The sequence below is a fragment of the Dermacentor andersoni genome, chromosome 8 (genome assembly GCF_023375885.2).
Source record: "Dermacentor andersoni chromosome 8, qqDerAnde1_hic_scaffold, whole genome shotgun sequence".
Classification (NCBI taxonomy): domain Eukaryota; kingdom Metazoa; phylum Arthropoda; class Arachnida; order Ixodida; family Ixodidae; genus Dermacentor; species Dermacentor andersoni.
Window position 1 is genome coordinate 68,435,814 of NC_092821.1, and position 18,209 is coordinate 68,454,022.

Below are 18,209 nucleotides of genomic sequence, written 5' to 3' on the forward strand. Positions count from 1 at the left end.
AATCCTGCCTGGTGCTTTGGTTGACCGAAGTCTAAGGTGTTCCGGATTCTATTTGCAATTACCTCAGTAAATACTTTGTAGGCAACGGACAGTAAGCTGATCGGTCTCTAATTTTTCTAGTCTTTGGCATCCCCTTTCTTATGGATTACGATTATGTTAGCCTTCTTTCAACATTCCGGTACGCTCGAAGCTGAATGAATTAGGGACATTTATTGCTCACCCAGCCGATAGCATCCGGGCTGTAGCGATCCCCCGTTCGGGAAGAAGTCCACGTCACCCACCGATGCAGCAAGACCGAATTTCAACTTGTCTAAGAGGCCCATATTCGTGTGGATGACATCCACAAATTCGGCGTCACCCCTGGACACCGATACGTTAGTGCCTTCGAAGAGAGGACCAGCCGGATCGAGCGCTGGGCCAGAGGAAAGAAGTGGTTACAACCAGGTTTGTATATTGTAGTATACGATAAATAATTAGAAGTCTCTAGTGCACGGGATCCTGTAGACTTGGTAGGATCTTGGATAAGGTAAAAAAAAATAGGGTAGGATAAACTTTGAGTGAAATTTCATTCTTATGAAGGAGCAGTACAGCTAGCATTTACGAATGAGACTCCGGAACAGTATCTGTCTGCATTCTTGAGGGTGTTGTTTTTCTAGGACACTCACTCTACCCTGTGCCCTCCGATCACATAACAAATGGCTGACAGAATCAATCACTGAAACAAACAGTAAAATAAATCAGACCCAACACTTAGTGACTCAAGGTGCAGATATGGATGTCATTACCAATCTTTGCGCGTAAAAAGGGGAGCTGATTAGCACGGACAGCAAACATGTTCGGAGGTAGCGAATTTCAACGGTCGGTGGCGTAAAGTTATCGCAACATGAGCACTTTGCGGGTTCAGGCACATGTGTCCCACCCGTAATGCGTCCGATCCTCTTGCCCGTGTGCATCAGGAAGTGCCTGCCGCAGAAACCGGCCACGTGAGCGCCCAGGCTAAAGCCTATAATGTGGACACTGCCGGGAACCAGGCTGGCGTCACCCCGCATCAGCTGCTGCAGCACCACCGAGAGCTCAGCGCCCACTGCAGGCGTGTTGGCAGCGGCAACTGAGTACACGGGTGCGGCGGCGCCTCGGCGCCAGTCCACCACTAGAACGTTGGCGTCGATCTGCGCAGGAGTGCGTAAGATTACCGAGTGGACTCGGCGTTTGTACACTGCTCTTACAGGTACTGAAAAAAAAAAGAAGTCTCCACAGTCGCCACCTACGTTTCACTGGTGAACAAAACACTTTTGGCAACAACAATTATACGTGAAAACAAAGGGTGGGAAAAACGTGAATTACACAAGTTAAGAAAGAAAAACTAATAAATACTTGTCGAAATTTGCAACCGTAGGCGAGGTGACCGTGAAAGCTACGCATTTTGATAGAATTCAATGTATGGTTGGCAAATTATCTCCAAGCAAATAAGCGGAATTTTATCAACTTTATATCATTGTGGGGTTCATTAAACTCACAATAATGCTGTTACCTTGCCCACAGTAGGCAAAGTGACAGCAACGCCGTAACCATGCTAAGACGAATTCTGCTCTTTGTGTAGTTTTTCATCGTGTTCCTTACTACTGGGGGCCCCTCTCCGGCGCTCCAGGATGCGTCGTTGATGCCGGAGCAACGGTTTCAAGATTCGTCTTGTCTGTGCCTGGTCTGCCCTATCTTCTTTACTGAAGATAGCCTTGGCCCGACCGCCGCCGATTTCAAGTTCTCTTCGCTCCACTACGTAATCACGGACTTTCCAACCCTGTTCGTATCCAACACTGTGACGTCAGTGCCTGCGACTACAGGAGCAGTACCGCTGACCGCTTTCTTCAGTGGGCAAGGTGATAGGTTGATTGATGAATGTGGCGTTTTGTGGCGCAAGGGCCAGATAGGTTGATTGATTTGATTGATTGATGTGTGATCTTTAATGGCGCAAGGGCCAAAGAGCGCCATGACATTTATTTATTTGTAAAATACTTTACAAGTCCCCTACACTGGCATTGCGTAAGGGGGGCAGAGAATGAAGTAAGCACATACAGTCTCGTAACAATATGAATGTACATATGGTAATAAATAGTCTTTCCTTTCTGTAAGAAACTATCAAATGAGTTGCAAATGGTAGTTGTAGTGCGGCTGTAAACAGGCCTAAAAACAGGGCACTATGAAATGCATAATATATGTAAGAATCAAGCTAATGTCAACGACTCATTATGTGAGCTATGAGCATAACGAATTGGCTATGAGGAAGTGATATAATAAAGTGCAAATAAGCACTACTGCATGCGCAGGACTCTTGAAGGTAAGGGTTGAGCCAGGTGCCGTAACAATTTGTCACTGCGGCTACAGCCTCCAAGGCGAGACTGTGCTACACATGACCTGACGAAATTATTTCTGATATGTTAACTTCACCTAAAAAACGATAAACTGTGTTCAGGTTTAAAAGAGGTTCATTACTAAGAAAGAATGCTGGATGGGATGGAATACGGTGAAGATACGCAGAATTAAAGTACTTTTTTCTGTGCAGTATCTATTGCCCTGCGTTGGAAGAGGACATGGAGAAGTGTCACTGTCACTGTGACTACACCTTCGGCATGACGGAGGATCACTTCCAGTCAGCAGGCAAGAGTGGGTGCCGAAGGTATGACCTATTCTTAATGGACAGAGGAGCACTGCCTTGTATCGCGCTGTTTTCTCCAATATCCAGTAGCCTAATTTAGGTTTGATCAGGCGTAATTTATTCGATTCCTGAGTATCCCACTGTTTCTGCAAGTGCTTCTTCAAATGATGCCATAAGTATAGTTTACAGTCTGTGGTTGTAATGGGTGTGTTTATATCGGCCTCGCTAAAATCCACTGAGGTAGAGTTCTTGCCCGCGGCTTCATTGCCTTTTATGCGACTGTGGCCAGACACCCAAGAAAGGATGATGGCTCTTTTGTCCATACGAGCACAGCATAGCAATGCATATAGTTCGTTAAATAGTGTTTTTATGTTTTCGTAGACTCAGTAGGGCTCGGACAACACTCAACGAGTCAGTGAATGCAATTGAAATTCGTTTGTTTTATGTGTTTACCCGCAGAAGGGATCGCATATCCTTCAACCGTAAAAATACTTGTATATGGATTCAATGCACCGGATATTAAAAACGATGGTCCTAAAGCTACGTAAGCAACACCAGCAGGAGACTTCGAAGCGTCTGTATCAAATTCAGCACAGGAATACTTATCCTAAAGTTCAAGAAAATGTGAACATATATGTGCTTCAGGTGCTCGTTTTCATATTTTGACGAAAGAGACGTCACACTGGATGGTCTGCCACTGCCAACGCGGTTGAAGGCTTGTAGGAGCTTTTAGGAGATCTTTTAGAAGGGGGACGCCTGTTTCTTCTAACAGAGTTCCCAGTCGTAGCGACGGAGGAGGCCTGATCGCTGGGCCGTGACGGAACAGCGTGGCCGCGGACAAGTCGTAAACAAGTGAATGGCATGGATGATATACAGCTGATTTTACCTTCAAGGCATAGGAAAAGCCTAAATATGTCCTTTGCAGATGAAAAGACAATTCCTCGGATTCAACGTGCAGGCTTTCTACAAGACTAGTCCTTAAGGCGCCTGTAGCAAGACGGATACCCACGTGGTGGATAGGATCTAACATTTTCAATGCACTAGGCATAGCTGAATTATAGACTATGGCTCCGTAGTCAAAGCATGATCGTATTAGACTTTTATACAAGCTCATTAGGCATCTCGTGTGGTTTTCTCAGGAGATACGTGACATGAGCTTCAACAGGTTCGTAGTCTTGAGGCACTTGGCTTTAAAATATTTCAGATGGGATATAAATCTCAGCTTACTGTCTAAGACAATACCTAAGCATTTATCTTCGGAGCTAACAGATAGTCGTTCTCCATGAAGGCCTATAGCGGGGTCTGGTAGTACACATCTCTTGTTGGGGAAGAGGACGCACGTACTTTTTGGGTGGTTTAGTTTGAAACGGTTCTCGTCCGCCCACTTAGACAGCCTATTTAAACCAAGCTGGACTTGTCGTCCCCAGGTACTTAGATAACATGATTAGCAACCCAATCAGATCTCATATACAGAGTAAAACATTGTACGTGGTACGACAGTTCGCAGCAAGTTCATTTTAACCATAAATTAGGTACAGCTCAGCACACCACCTTGTCGTACACCAGCCCCTTGCGTAAAAGGACGAGACAGAACGTTACCGACTCTAATACGGAACGTGCGATAGGAGAGGTAGCTCTCAATCACATTCACTAAGCTGCCTCGGACTTCCATTTCAGACTGCTCACGAAGGATTCGAATGCGCCAAGTTGTGTCGTACGCTTTCTCCATATCTAAATATACTGACAAGAAATGCTGTGCGCAAACGCGTCACGGATATTTGTCTCGATGCAGACAAGGTGATCTATTGTGGATCTACCTTCCCTGAAACCCCACTGTAACGGATCGAGTATTTTGTTGCTTGCAAGAAAAATGGATGAAACGCCGGTTAATCATTTTTCTCAAAGAGTTTGCATAGACAAGTTGTGAGAGCTATAGGCCTATACCTACTGCGTGAGGAAAGGTCCTTGTCCTCTTTTAGAATAGGAATTACAATTGCTTCTTTTCAGATGGACGGAATGTAACCAGCAGAGAAAATGGAGTTAAATAGTAACAGTAGTGTTCTGTGGGTTTCAGGGTGTTAGTATTGAATCATTTCATACAGCGTTCTGTCACTTCCTGCGGTAGACTTGTTGCAACAATTCATTGAAGCCTGAAACTCCGCCATGCTAAATGGACAATTGTATATTTCACTGGCTGTGCCCTTCCGACCCAGAGTTTGTCACTCCGCTTGTCGCTGGTATCTTGGAAATGTATTTGTGTAATGGGATGTACTGGAAATGTGCTCGAAATGTGCTCCTAGACAATCATCCTGGTCCTCAAGAGTGTCTGCTTGTGTGCTTACTAATGGTAGAGGATGAGATTCACGGCCTTTTTTGTTTACCATGGTCCAGGCTTTGCTTTCGTCTGTATAAGAATTAATACCGGAGTATTATTGCCAACTTTCCCATTTGGCACGGCGGCGCGCTCTTCTACCTTCCGATTTTATTTTCTTGAAGATGATAAGTTTTTCTGTAGTCGGAGAGTTACGAAGGTGATTCCATGCCTCATTTGCTTTTTCCTTGCCTGTCGGCAATCGTGATTCCACCATGGAACGCTTCGTTTCCATGAATGGCCATTTGTTTTAGAGATGCATTCTTCTGCTGCGCCGATAAGAAAGGCTGGAAAATACTGTACTGCGCCATCTATACTAATATAATTGACAAAATCTTGCGTTAAATAAGTTGATTCATGAAACGGCTTCCAATCAGCCGTTCCTAGTTTCTATCGAGGCATATGTGGCGAAAGGTCATGTTGCTCTACTAGATTAAGCAATACAGGAAAATGGTCACTCCCTAGAGGATTTTGATTACCTGCCGTTTCAAGTCAGGAATTAATGAAGCGGAGCCAATAGCAAGATCAACAGATGTGCACGAATTATGCGTGAAGTTTCTTTATGTGGGTTCTTTCTTATTAAAAAGGCATGCACCAGAGAAAGGAAATTTTCGATGAGTCGCCCTCCAGTGTAGCATCGGGCGTCTCCCCAGAGACTGTTGTGGGCATTGAAATCACCTACGATCTGTAGGATTCAGGAAGCTGATCCACTAGGCAATAGAAACGTTTTTTTAAAATTTTTTCAGCTGTTGATTAGTTGGCAAGTACAACGAGCAGATTGTAACTATCTTGTTAAACAATATTGCTTGCGCGGCGACTGCCTCAATATGCGACCTAAGTTCAAATAAGCGACATGCTACACTCTTATCAACTACGATGGCTACACCACCGGACGAAGCATTAGCATGGTCACGATCTTTCGTAAAATATAGTGTATTGTCGGAGAAAGTTTATATCTGCAGGCTTCAGGTGAGTCTCTTGAACACACAGTAACTTTGGATTGTAGCCAAAGAGGAGTTCTCTGATATCGTAAAGGTTATGGAGAAGTCCTCTAACGTTTCCCTGTATTATTTGCGTTTCCTTTATAGGACAAGTATTGATGCCGTGCTTTGAAGAAACAAAATTTAGGCCACTGGGCCTTTTCCAGGCACCATGACGCGAAGTTTGTCTTTTCTGGAGCGGTCGACAGAATCGTGCCGCTCCTCAGGCGCTGGATACGCCGTCACTATCGGCGCAACTTCCATCGCTTCTTGCGAAGCGCTGGACATGCGCTCTTGCGACCACCGTGTTTGATGAGAGGGCTTCGTCTTAATGGACGATACCCTTGAGGCCACCGGCCCGGAGGTCGATGGCCCCTTCTTCTGGGACGGCATGGCAGCGCTGGCTGCAGCCGCCAATGGGACAGATGTCGTCACTGCCGGCTCACTGTGTGTGGGCCGGATAGGCGCCGGGGGCCGTTGTGGCAGAGTTAAGGCCGTCCAAAGCAAATCCATTACATTTATCTACCATTGTTATGAACACCAGTTCTCACCGTCGTCAGCCATGTCCTCACTTAATCTAACATCTCTCGCCGAATAACGATAGGCTAATTCTTTAAAATTTTTTTAGGGCATTATTCATTCGTCCTGTCACCTCTCCCGCAAATGAATGTATCACCTTTGCTAAATTATCTTCCAATAGGAGACATCAGGCGCTTAAGGTTACACCCTTTTATGCTCGCACTAATACTTTCAAATATATATTTTTCCCTCAAACAATAGAAGCTTGGAATTCACTTATCACGTACCAACCGTTCTATACCATTAAACGAATTCTAGTCTATGCTTCCTCAACATTGCGCTTAACTTTTCTTGCTATATTTTTTTTGCTTGCTGATTTTTTGCATTCGATTGTATTATCCCCTCTTGCTATAGCGCCACCAGGGGCTGCAGTATCTGAAAATAAATAATAAATTATTCATTAATTAAACGAAACTGATTTCCTTTTTGGACATTTCCGAATTTCATAATGCATGCAACCTTAAAATACAGTAGCAGTCCAATGGAAATAATAATAATATCGGTGGAGCTACAGTGGTCACTTTTTGGTCCCACCACGGTAGTTCAATGGCTGCGTTTTTTTTTGGTAAGCTCTAAGGTTTCATTTGTTGTCCAGCTGTTATTTTCCAATGAGGAAGGGATGTAAGAACTATCGTGAATAGAGAATTAGGTGAACTTTATGAGCCTCAAGTGATTAAGGTTACCCTGAAGTGCACGGCTATGAAAATTATGATAGCTTCTTGATTGTGTTAGGACGTCAAACAATATGACTCAATCAGCGTTACTCAATCAGACTCTGAACTGTATGTTACGTTTGGAATTTTCGCTATATGTATCTTACCAGAAAACCGAGTAGTAAAAGGTGTCATGTCGCTGAACATGGGAGAAGAATCCTCGCCTAGTATTCTTGCTGTTTGCAGTATGCTAAATTTATATTCAGTTGTTCAAAAAAAAAAGAGAGACGGGGGGCGGGCGTGAGTCTGGAGGTGAGGAGGTGGCACCGGATTTCATTTGCCAGAATAACGCCGAAGGCTGACAAATACCTGCAACAAACTACGCTTAAGCATATATTGTCGATCCGGCGGGCGGAGTCTTCTAAAAAAACAGGAAATAGGAAGACATATAAGGCTATGGACACTTGTGATCGTTAAGAATTAATCAAGATTCCCAATCCTGACTTGGACCGCAAATGTTCAGCGCTGATGGTTACATCTTTGCCACTATTATGGTAACTTATATTCTTGCAATGCTTTCCTAATCGCAAGAATGTAAACATCACGCAGCGCTCAACTTTTGCGGATTTACATCCGGTGGGGACAGAGTCAGTCATTTCGCAGCCCGAATAATATTGATTTATTTGTTCATGCTGCGTTTACTAATTCTGATTTTAGTATTTTGGTTATTCTCCTCATTAGTTTATCATTATTGTCTTTTATTTATTTGGTTAGTTTATATTTTTCGGCCACAAGTGTATTCGTAGTTTACTGCTTTATTTGCCGTTTGCGTAGTTTATCCCTAACCGTACACATTATAATCACCTTACTCGCTTTCTCACTCACATTTTAAACTTAATTTCCAGCCCTGTAACTTAACGTGAGCTTATCACTCAGGCACCTAACGTACCACTTTAAGCAGAACTCTCGTCATGCGCTTGACCCAGGAGGCGGCTGCGCTCTCGGAGAAGCCGTGGACGATGACGACTAGTGGCCGATGCCCGACTTTCAGACAGCCGTCGAGGCTCTGTGCTGAGTAATTGGCCGCCTTGATGACGGTCCGTCGACGCAAGTCCGGTGCGCAGTACAGCGAGAACCGAGCGCCAATACTCTGCGGCCGCTGGGGGAAGCCGGACGGAAGCCTCATCCTGTCCCGCAGCTTGAAGCAGCCGAGGACACGGTAGCAGAGCCCACGCGAGCCGAGACGCCGCTTAAGGAGTCTGGCCTGAAAAAAAAAAACGCGACCAGCGCATAGATTCAAATGAAAATATTTTGGAAAATTTCGCACGTGACCTCACTCGCGGTTCCTTTACGTAACGATCACTGGACACTGACTTCACCGAGGCTTCACCAAATCAAGAATACCGGCGCGATATTCGTGGCAAAGGGGGAAAAACACAACGAAAGCGTGAGACGCCAAGGTTTTGCGCCAGAATGGCCAGGACGTGTGCATCAGCGTACGGATACCATGCGCCATCAAATAAGGCAAGTTTTGCGTTTTTACTTTAGAATTATAGCATTAATGAATTAAGCTGCCGTTTGTTATCTCTGCGCGCGTTTGCATTTGAGGCGCTTCACTATCGCGTATGTAGACCGTAGCAGCTATCAGCACAAAGAGATGTTGTGAAAAGTTTTTCCGAATGGATGATCGTCCATTGATACAATCAGAACGCAATTTTGCGCATGCCTATATAATCTTGTATTAGTCCTTTCTTCTTTTCTTTTGAGGCTATTTCCACTGAATTACTTGGTGAAGGTATAGTGACGAAATGAAGAGTTTGACGGAAACCCGTATGGTCGGGAGGAGACATCGTAAGTAGTTGAAAGTTGGACGCTAAACATGAAAATTGTAAACAAAAAGACGTTTCGTGTGGACGAGGCTCCTTTTCGGCAGCCGAACCATATGTTTATTTCTAATTTTTATGGTCGGTGTCCAACTTCGAACTACTTACAATTTAAAGCGATGTGTTTTTATTCTATTCTGTCTAGAAGGCTGCTACATTTTATTTTAAGTACAGAGACCATACGTAATTGCAATGCATACCTTAGGTGATAGCTGATTGCATCGGTACTTTCTTTTTCTTTGTCACATCGTTTCTTGCTCCTGTTTTTCAGTGCTTTAACATTTTGCAGTTCCTATTGCATAGTCGGCCTCGCGGAGACCAGCTTTCGCAGAATTTTATCATAGCAAGTAAATCCACAGCCACTAGGCAAGTGCTAAATGACAAAGTGATACCTTATCTGCGTGATTTCCTCGCAGAACATCTGCACTCGTGCGTTACCTTCTCGATGAGTTGCGACTTGAATCCCTCGTAGAACCACTGTATGGGAGCAAACAGCTTGGTACGAAAACGCCCTTCTTTCTCGTGATGGAGATCGTGCTTCGACGCCTGTCAAGGTGGGAAGAGATTTGAGTCAGCTTTCGTCATTTTCGCCTTTCTTCTTGGCGATGCAAGAAAGCGCATCTCGCTAAATTACACAACATTTTTTCAACTTTTGCAACTGTCAGCACGTCACATGTTGGCTGTCACGTTTAAGCAAGCACGGCTGAAAACTTGTTGGGCGCTCTATTTAGCGGATGTAAGGAATGCCCGTTTTGAGAGGTTGAGAGCGGAGAGTCGACTGGCTTTATTCAAAAGTAAAAGCAGGTTTGCCGAGTGTCTGTGGTGGCGCCCCAGTCGGGCAGCCACCTCGATTCTCAGAAAGAACAGGGGGAATAAGCCCCACAGCAAGGCAAAGCAAGGTGAACGAGGATTTCCGCGAAGCGGGGACAACGTAGTGACGTACACCGGCTACAAACTAAACATCTCGCAGCGATTAATACTCCAGAAGCGCCGTCGCTTATTTTTGCCTCGTACCTCAAGCGCTACACATATGGAATCTTTTGTGCACACCTCTGCCACCGTACTCTTCGTCGACTAGACAGGCTGCGAAGCAGCTAAGTCATGAACCATAGGTGAAAATAACAACGTGATGTACTCAGGCCTACGTTGTTTACTCTAAAGCTTGTTAGTCTCCTTGATCACCTTCAAGGCACACTTGAACTACAAATGCAGACGGATGGTATCTGCGTGTAGGCGTCCGGCGTAACAGGCCTGCAGACGTGGGCAAGGCTCCAGAAAGCTGCAGCTCATGCGACAAGCCGTGTCCGCAGTCAATGCCTCGAGGTATCATCTGAGAAATGTGCAGTTGTGGTGTTTACGCGTAAGCCCATGACATATGACAGCATATCAACTAATGGTCAAATTATACGGCATGCCAGGACAAAATTTTAGATCTCATTATTGATCGAGACAGCTCGTGAATCCTTCATGCGTCGTACATTAAAAAGCGGTTGATAAGCGTACCTGTCGTCTTATCTAGTTTTTCAGTAATGAAGTTGGGAACACCTGTGAGCATTATGCTCTACCCATATAGGGTAGAGCATAATGTACTTGACTTACTGTGATACAGCTTGCTCGCCCAGAGCGATGCAAGCAAAACGAGCCTTCGTATGGTTCATGTCACTCAGGCTTTTCGCATGTGCCCAGGCCTTTCTCGAATTGCACGAACGACGAGAACTATCATGATCGTTCTAGATTGCCTCATCACTATGCATATTACAGCTTAATCGCTCAGGGCATAGATATGACATCTTCCCTGGTCGTGTCGTCACCACTGGACTTTTCGACCTACTAAGAGACCAACCATTTAGCTCGTTCCACAAAACGGTATCAGGTCAACGTGAGTCACTACCAATTGGCTTCAATACTACACCGAAAGATTCAACTCATCCTTCGTGTGTCATTCAACCCCAAGTCCACCTGACTATACCCGGTGTCCTGAAGTGGACGTGCCATTGCCACCTTTCTAGGAGCTCACCATGCTCTTCCTATATAAAAGAAAGCGATTTCCCGCATGTACGCCGACGGCTGGGTCCTGCCGATGAGCACTATCGCAGCTGTTTCGCCACAACGACGGCCAGCATCGCCAACTTTAAAATATCTTACGGCACAACGTTGACAGCTGCAGAAGTTGCCGCCCTCCTTCTCGCACTGTGCTTCCTTGATGGTGAACAAGCTGCGAATCGGATCGGATTGAATCGTGGTCCTCATGAACTATTGCTTTTCATATTGGAGGAGCGATACACCACACAGTTGACAACAGAGACCACGACGTTGTTCAGTGGTTACCAAGCCAACATGCTAATATCTGTAAAGAACGTGCCGATGAAGCGGCACGATTATCTTACAGAGTAAGTCATGAATGAATGTCTGTGGTTTAGTGGCGCAAGGGCCAGATATGGCCAAAGAGCGCCAAGACAGTGTTAGTGATTTCGTGGTGTTATGATGGGTTCTGTGACGAAGATGTGACTTGGCTGTAAAGTGGCCTAAAATAGTCGCTGTAAGGTGCGTAAAATCTACGTGCTATAAAATTATGGCAATGACTAATGACGAATACTATGAACATTAAAATCCATCATAGAGGAATGATGCAAAATATAAAATATATAAGATGGTAAAATTACTTGGAGCACGGCTGCCTCGCCAGAGCCCTTGAAACACAATGGCCTAGAGGCATGTGCTATATACCAAAGAGCTATCACAGCGGCATCCTCTGAAGAGAGGACCCGCTACGAACATGTGGGGCTAAAAACATGCAGGACAACATCTTTCAGGAAACCTAGGACTGCGTTTGTGTCAAATAAAGGTTCTGGGCCGAGTCTGCAAAGGACACCCCGTCGTGTGACTTCGATGCGTCTGTGTAGAACTCCGTGCAGGAGTACTTGTGCTGGAGTTCCCGGAAATACATTTGGATTTCAATCTCTGCAGCGTGTTTTGTAACTTGCATGAAAGATATATCGCATTGTATCAGCTGCCACTCCCAAGGAGGTAGCAGCTTGGCTGGATGCATTAAGCGAATTTCGAGGAGTGGAACATGCATTTCATGACTAAGCTCCCTCACACGTAGCGAGAAAGGCTGTCTTAAGGAGGGACGATTATGAAAGAGTGTAGCATATGTCATATCGTTAATGGTATTAAAACACGGATGTTGAGGATTAGAGTGGACTTTCAGAAAATATGTTTGGCTGATGTATCTTCTCTGCAGATTAAGTGACCACTCATTTGATTCTGCATATAAACTTTCAATGGGACTTGTTCTGAAAGCTCCAGCGGCCAGTCGGATTCCTAGATGGTGGACCGGATCTAGCATCTTTAGCGCACTCGGGGCTGCAGAATGATAGATCACGGCACCGTAGTCCAACCGTGATCGAATGAGGCTCTTGTAAAGATTCATTAAACATTTCCTGTCGCTGCCCCATGTTGTGTGGGATAACACTTTAAGTAAGTTCATTGTTTTTAAGCATTTGACCTCGAGGTTCTTTATCTATGGAATAAAAGTTCATTTAGAATCAAGTATGATGCCTAAGAACTTGTGTTCTTTGTTCATAGGAATTCGCTTACCATACATTTCGATACTGGGTTCTGCAATGAGCCCTCTCTTTCTTGTGAAAAGCACACAAGAACTTTTGTTGGGGTTAACTTTAAATCCGTTTTCTTCTGCCCATTTGGACACTTTGTTCAAGCCCTGTTGTACTTGCCTCTCACATACTGTAAGGTCGCAGGATTTGAAACCTATCTGTATGTCGTCTACGTAAACAGAATAAAAAATGGCTGGCGGTAACGAAGCACGAAGGGTGTTCATTTTCACGATGAAGACCGTGCAGCTGAGTACACCTCCTTGAGGTACACCAGTTTCCTGTATAAAAGGTCGCGACAATACATTGCCGACTTTCACGCGAAATGTACGGTTGGACAAATAGCTTTCTATTAGGACGAGCATATTGCCACGAATGCCAATTCCTGACAAGTCTCTCAAGATTCCATAGCGCAACGTAGTGTCGTACGCCTTCTCCATATCGAGGAATACTGATAGGAAATATTGTTTATGTAGAAAGGCGTCGCGAATGTTTCCCTCAATGCGCGCAAGGTGATCGGTTGTGGACCGCCCTTCTCTGAAGCCACACTGGAAGGGATCGAGCATATTGTTGAGTTCAAGGAAATGTACAAGTCTGCGGTTAGCCATTTTTTCAAAAAGCTTACAAAGACAATTTGTAAGAGCTATTGGTCTTTACCCTACTTAAGAACAGGGACCACAATCGCTTCTTTCCATGTGGATGGGAGGTATCCCGCAGCCCAAATAGTGTTGAAAAGTGTGAGAAGTGTAAGTTGTGAGTCAGTATGTAAGTTTCTGATCATGGCATACATGACTCGGTAATGTCCCGGTGCATTGCTTTTGCATGTGTTCAATGCAGCTCTCAAGTCGGCAATACTGAAAGGCTGGTTATACGGTTCATTCTGTTTGGATTTTCGTAAGATTGGCTTACGTTCTTCTATTTCTTTAAGTTTCAAAAAGGATTGGAAATAGCTGATTGAGCTCGACACGTGCTCAAAGTGCTCCCCAAGTGAGTCTGCCTGAGCTTGCAGGGTATCGCCTTCTGTGTTTACCAAAGGGAGTGAATATGTTTGCCGCCCTCTTATTCTATTAACCCTGTTCCAGACTTTGGCCTCATCTTTATACGAGTTGATACCTTATAAAAAGTTCTGCCAACTCTCTCTTCTGGCCTGTCGGCGGGTTCGCCTGCTTTGGGATTTTGCTTTTTTAAAATTGATAAGATTCTCCGCAGCGGGGGAGGCGCGTAGCAACCCCCACGCTTTGTTTTGTTTCTTACGAGCGATCCTACAATCGCCGTTCCACCACGGAACACTCCGTTTGCATGCCAAGCCATTTACTTGTGATATACATTTAGTTGCGGCATCTATTATGAAGGCTGTAAAATATTCCACAGCAGCATCAATTCCTAACGAGGACATGTCATGCCATGAAATACTACTGAGAGTTCGGAATTTCTCCCAGTCAGCTGTATCTATCTTCCACTTAGGAGCTTGTGGTGTATATTCGTTCTTTTTAGGTGTTCGTAGCAGTATGGGGAAGTGGTCGCTTCCGTAGGGATTGTTTGTAACTTCCTATTCGAGTTCAGGCAGTAGTGACGGGGAGACTAGGCTGAGATCTATTGAAAAAAAGGTTTTGTTGGCAAGACAGTAATATGTGGGTTCTTTCTTATTCAGAATGCACGCACCTGAAGAGAAAATGAATTGTTCAACAAGTCGTCCTCGCGCATCTATACGAGGGTCGCCGCACAGGTAATTGTGTGCATTGAAATCGCCAAGAACAATATAAGGTTCTGGCCATTCATCTATGAAGGACTGATTGATGTATGGGGTTTTTTGGCGCAAGGGCCAGATATGACCAAAGAGCGCCATACACATTGTGATGGGTTTTCCATGGATTGTTCGTGAAGTGATGATGATGATGATGTATGGGGTTTTAAGGCGCAAGGGCCAGGAATGGCCAAAGAGCGCCATGTCTGTGGTAATGGGTGTGCAGTGTAACTATGATTACTATGAAATTGGTGTGACGTGGCTGTAAAGGGGCCTTAAAATATACGCTCTACATTGCGTAAAATCTGTGTAATAAAATTATGGCGATGACATATGACCTGTACTATGAGCATTTCGATGCATTTAAAAAGAATGATACAATAGGTAAAATATATCAGATTAAAATAAATGCTAGAGCACTACTGCCTCCTTAGAGCCCTTGAAACACAAGGGTCTGGAGGCATGTGCTATACCGTACAACTATCCCAGCGGCATCCTCTAAAGAGAGGAAGCGCTAGGAATGCATGGGGCTAATAACATGTAGGACCACATCTCTCAGAAAACCTAGGACTGTGTCTGTGTTAAAAAGCGGTTCTGGGCCGAGGAACATTACTGGATGGAGAGGGATGTGCTGTCTGTAAGCTAAGGAAAAATGTTTCGTTCTTTCAAATTCGGCTTCGCGACACTCCAGAAGGACGTGGAGCACGGTCAGCCTCTCCCCGCATCTACCACAGGTTGGAGGCTCACTTCCGGTTAGTAGAAAATTATGGGTGCCAAACGTGTGTCCTATTCTGAGCCGACAGAATAGGACATCTGTTCGGCGCGATTTTGTAGTAGAGGGCCAGAATCCTAACTGTGGTTTTATCAGGTGGAGCTTATTATTCGTTTCCGCGTCCCACATGCGTTGCCAGTGGTCCCGCAATCTCCTTCGCAAGAAAGGCCTCAGATCTGTGACAGGCACCGCAGCGGTAGGGTTAACAGTTTGCGATGCGATTGACGTGGCCATCTCGTCCGCCAGAACATTACCCTCAATGCTCCTGTGGCCAGGCACCCAGCATATAATGATACGCTGGTTAGATATGTACGCTTTACACAAGACGGTGTAGAGTTCACTAAGTACAGGAATTTTGTGTGTATAGACTGACATCAAGGCCTTCACGACGCTTAGGGAGTCTGTATAGATCGCTGCTTTTGAAAGTTTTGATCTTCTTATATGTTTCACGGCAGAGAGTAATGCGTAGGCCTCGGCCGTAAAAATGCTTGTTTCGGGATGCAGTACGTCGGATTGCGAGAAGGATGGGCCGACTGCTGCATAGGATACCCCGGCATTTGACTTCGAAGCGTCTGTGTAGAAATCTGCACAGGAGTGCTTGTGCTGTAGTTCTAGGAAATGCATTCTGATTTCAGCCTCAGGAGCGTGCTTTGTGACTTTTATAAAGGATATGTCACATTGTATCACCTGCCACTCCCAGGGAGGTAAGAGCTTGATTGTGTGCATTAGGCGATGCTCGAGGAGTGGGACATGCATTTCATTGCTAAGCTCCTTCACACGCAGCGAAAAAGGCTGTCTTATGGAGGGACGGTTGCTGAAAAGTGTAGCGCACGTCATATCGGTAACGGTATCAAAACATGCATGTTCAGGATTAGAGCGTACTTTAAGGAAATATGTAAAGCTATTGTATGATCTCTGTAGGTGGAGAGACCATTCATTCGATTCGGCATATAAGCTTTCAATTGGGCTTGTTCTGAAAGCGCCCGTGGCTAAACGGATGCCTAGATGGTGAACCGGGTCTAGCATCTTTAGCGCGCTTGGGGCGGCAGAGTTATATACCACGGCACCATAATCTAATCGTGACCGGATGAGGCTCTTATACAGATTCATTAGGCACTTCCTGTCACTACCCCACGTAGTCTGGGATAGAAGTTTCATCAGGTTCATTGTTTTCAGACACTTTTCTTTGAGTTGTTTAATGTGTGGGACGAAAGTGAGTCTATTGTCGAGTATAATACCTAGAAATTTGTGCTCTTTGTTTACAGGAATCTGTTGTCCACACATTTGTAAGCAAGGATCCGGAACTAGGCCTCTCTTCCTTGTAAACAGCACACAAGAACTTTTTTGAGGATTGATTTTAAAACCATTTTTCTCTGCCCACCCTGACACCTTGTTCAAGCCATGCTGTACCTGTCTCTCGCATACTGCGAGGTTACAGGATTTGAAGCCTATTTGAATGTCGTCCACATAGACGGAATACAAGATGGCTGGTGGTAAGGACGCACGAAGCGTTGTCATTTTAACAAGAAAAAGTGTGCAACTGAGCACGCCTCCCTGGGGTACACCAGTTTCTTGTGTAAAAGGACGTGACAGCACATTGCCTACTTTCACCCGGAAGGTACGACTGGACAAGTAGCTTTTTATTACGTTTAGCATATTACCATGAATGCCCATTTCTGACAAATCTTTCACGATTCCGTAGCGCCAGGTCGTATCGTACGCCTTCTCCATATCGAGGAATATCGATACGAAGAACTGTTTGTGTACAAGCGCGTCACGAATATGTCCTTCAATACGTACAAGATGGTCGGTTGTGCAGCACCCTTCTCGGAAGCCACACTGAAAGGGATCAAGCATTTTGTTTTGTTCAAGAAAATGGATGAGTCGCCGATTTATCATTTTTTCAAATACCTTACACATGCAGCTTGTGAGGGCTATCGGGCGGTAACTTGCCACTGAAGAAGGGTCTTTCCCTTCTTTCAAAACAGGGACCACAATGGCTTCTTTCCATGCCGTTGGAAGGTACCCTGCGTCCCAGAGAGTGTTGAAAAGTGTAAGTAGTGTTACTTGCGTGTCATTGTGTAAGTTTTTGAGCATTTCATACATGATTCTATCGGATCCCGGTGCAGAGCTCTTGCATGCGCTCAAGGCAGCTTTCAACTCAGCAGCACTAAAAGGGCAATTGTATGGTTCATTCTGTCGGCATTTATTGACGAGTGGCCTGCATTCTTCTATTTGTTTATATTTTAGGAAGGATTGCGAATAATGTTTTGAGCTTGATACACTCTCAAAGTGCTCCCCAAGTGAGTCGGCCTGATCTTTCAGTGTACCGCCCTGTGTATTTACTAGAGGGAGTGAATAAGTTTGTCGTCCGTTTATCCGGTTAACCCTGTTCCAAACTTTCCCCTCCTCAGTATAAGAGTTGATAGCCGATAAAAACTTCTGCCAGCTCTCTCTTCTGGCCTGTCGGCGCGTTCTCCTTCCTTCGGATTTTGCTTTCTTAAAGTTAATAAGATTCTCCGCAGTGGGAGAGGTGCGTAGCAACCCCCACGCTTTGTTTTGTTTCTTACGGGCGGTCCTACACTCGTCGTTCCACCACGGGACGCGCCGTTTGCATGCGAAACCACTTACTTCAGATATGCATTTAGACGCGGCATCTATAATGAAGGCTGTAAAATACTGAACGGCAGCATCAATTTCTAAAGAGGACATGTCATCCCATGAGATCCTGGTGAGAGTTCGGAATTTCTCCCAGTCGGCTGTATCGATTTTCCACCTGGGAGCCTGTGGTAGACATTCGTGTTCCTTTATATGTTCTTAGTAGTATAGGGAAGTGGTCGCTTCCGTAAGGATTGTCGTTTACTTCCCATTCAAGTTCAGACAGTAGTGACGGGGAGACTAGGCTAAGATCTATTGAAGAAAATGTTTTGTTTGCGAGAGAATAGTATGTCGCTTCCTTC

At 45.0% G+C, this 18,209-nt stretch overlaps 1 protein-coding gene across 4 annotated transcripts in view; it reads right to left on the reverse strand.

Moving 5' to 3' along the window:
- Nucleotides 1-18,209, reverse strand: part of LOC126538882 (pancreatic lipase-related protein 2-like) — a 65,555-nt gene that overhangs the window by 20,732 nt on the left and 26,614 nt on the right. For 2 of the 4 annotated variants that reach the window (XM_072284019.1, XM_072284016.1), the window contains exons 3-6: nt 9,558-9,665; nt 8,186-8,500; nt 920-1,169; nt 221-412 (exon numbers count right to left, since the gene is read on the reverse strand). In XM_072284019.1, coding sequence (XP_072140120.1) covers nt 221-412; nt 920-1,169; nt 8,186-8,500; nt 9,558-9,665 — 865 coding nt within the window. The remainder of the gene's footprint in view (nt 1-220; nt 413-919; nt 1,170-8,185; nt 8,501-9,557; nt 9,666-18,209) is intronic. The other 2 variants (XM_072284017.1, XM_072284018.1) reach the window with 2 other exon arrangements.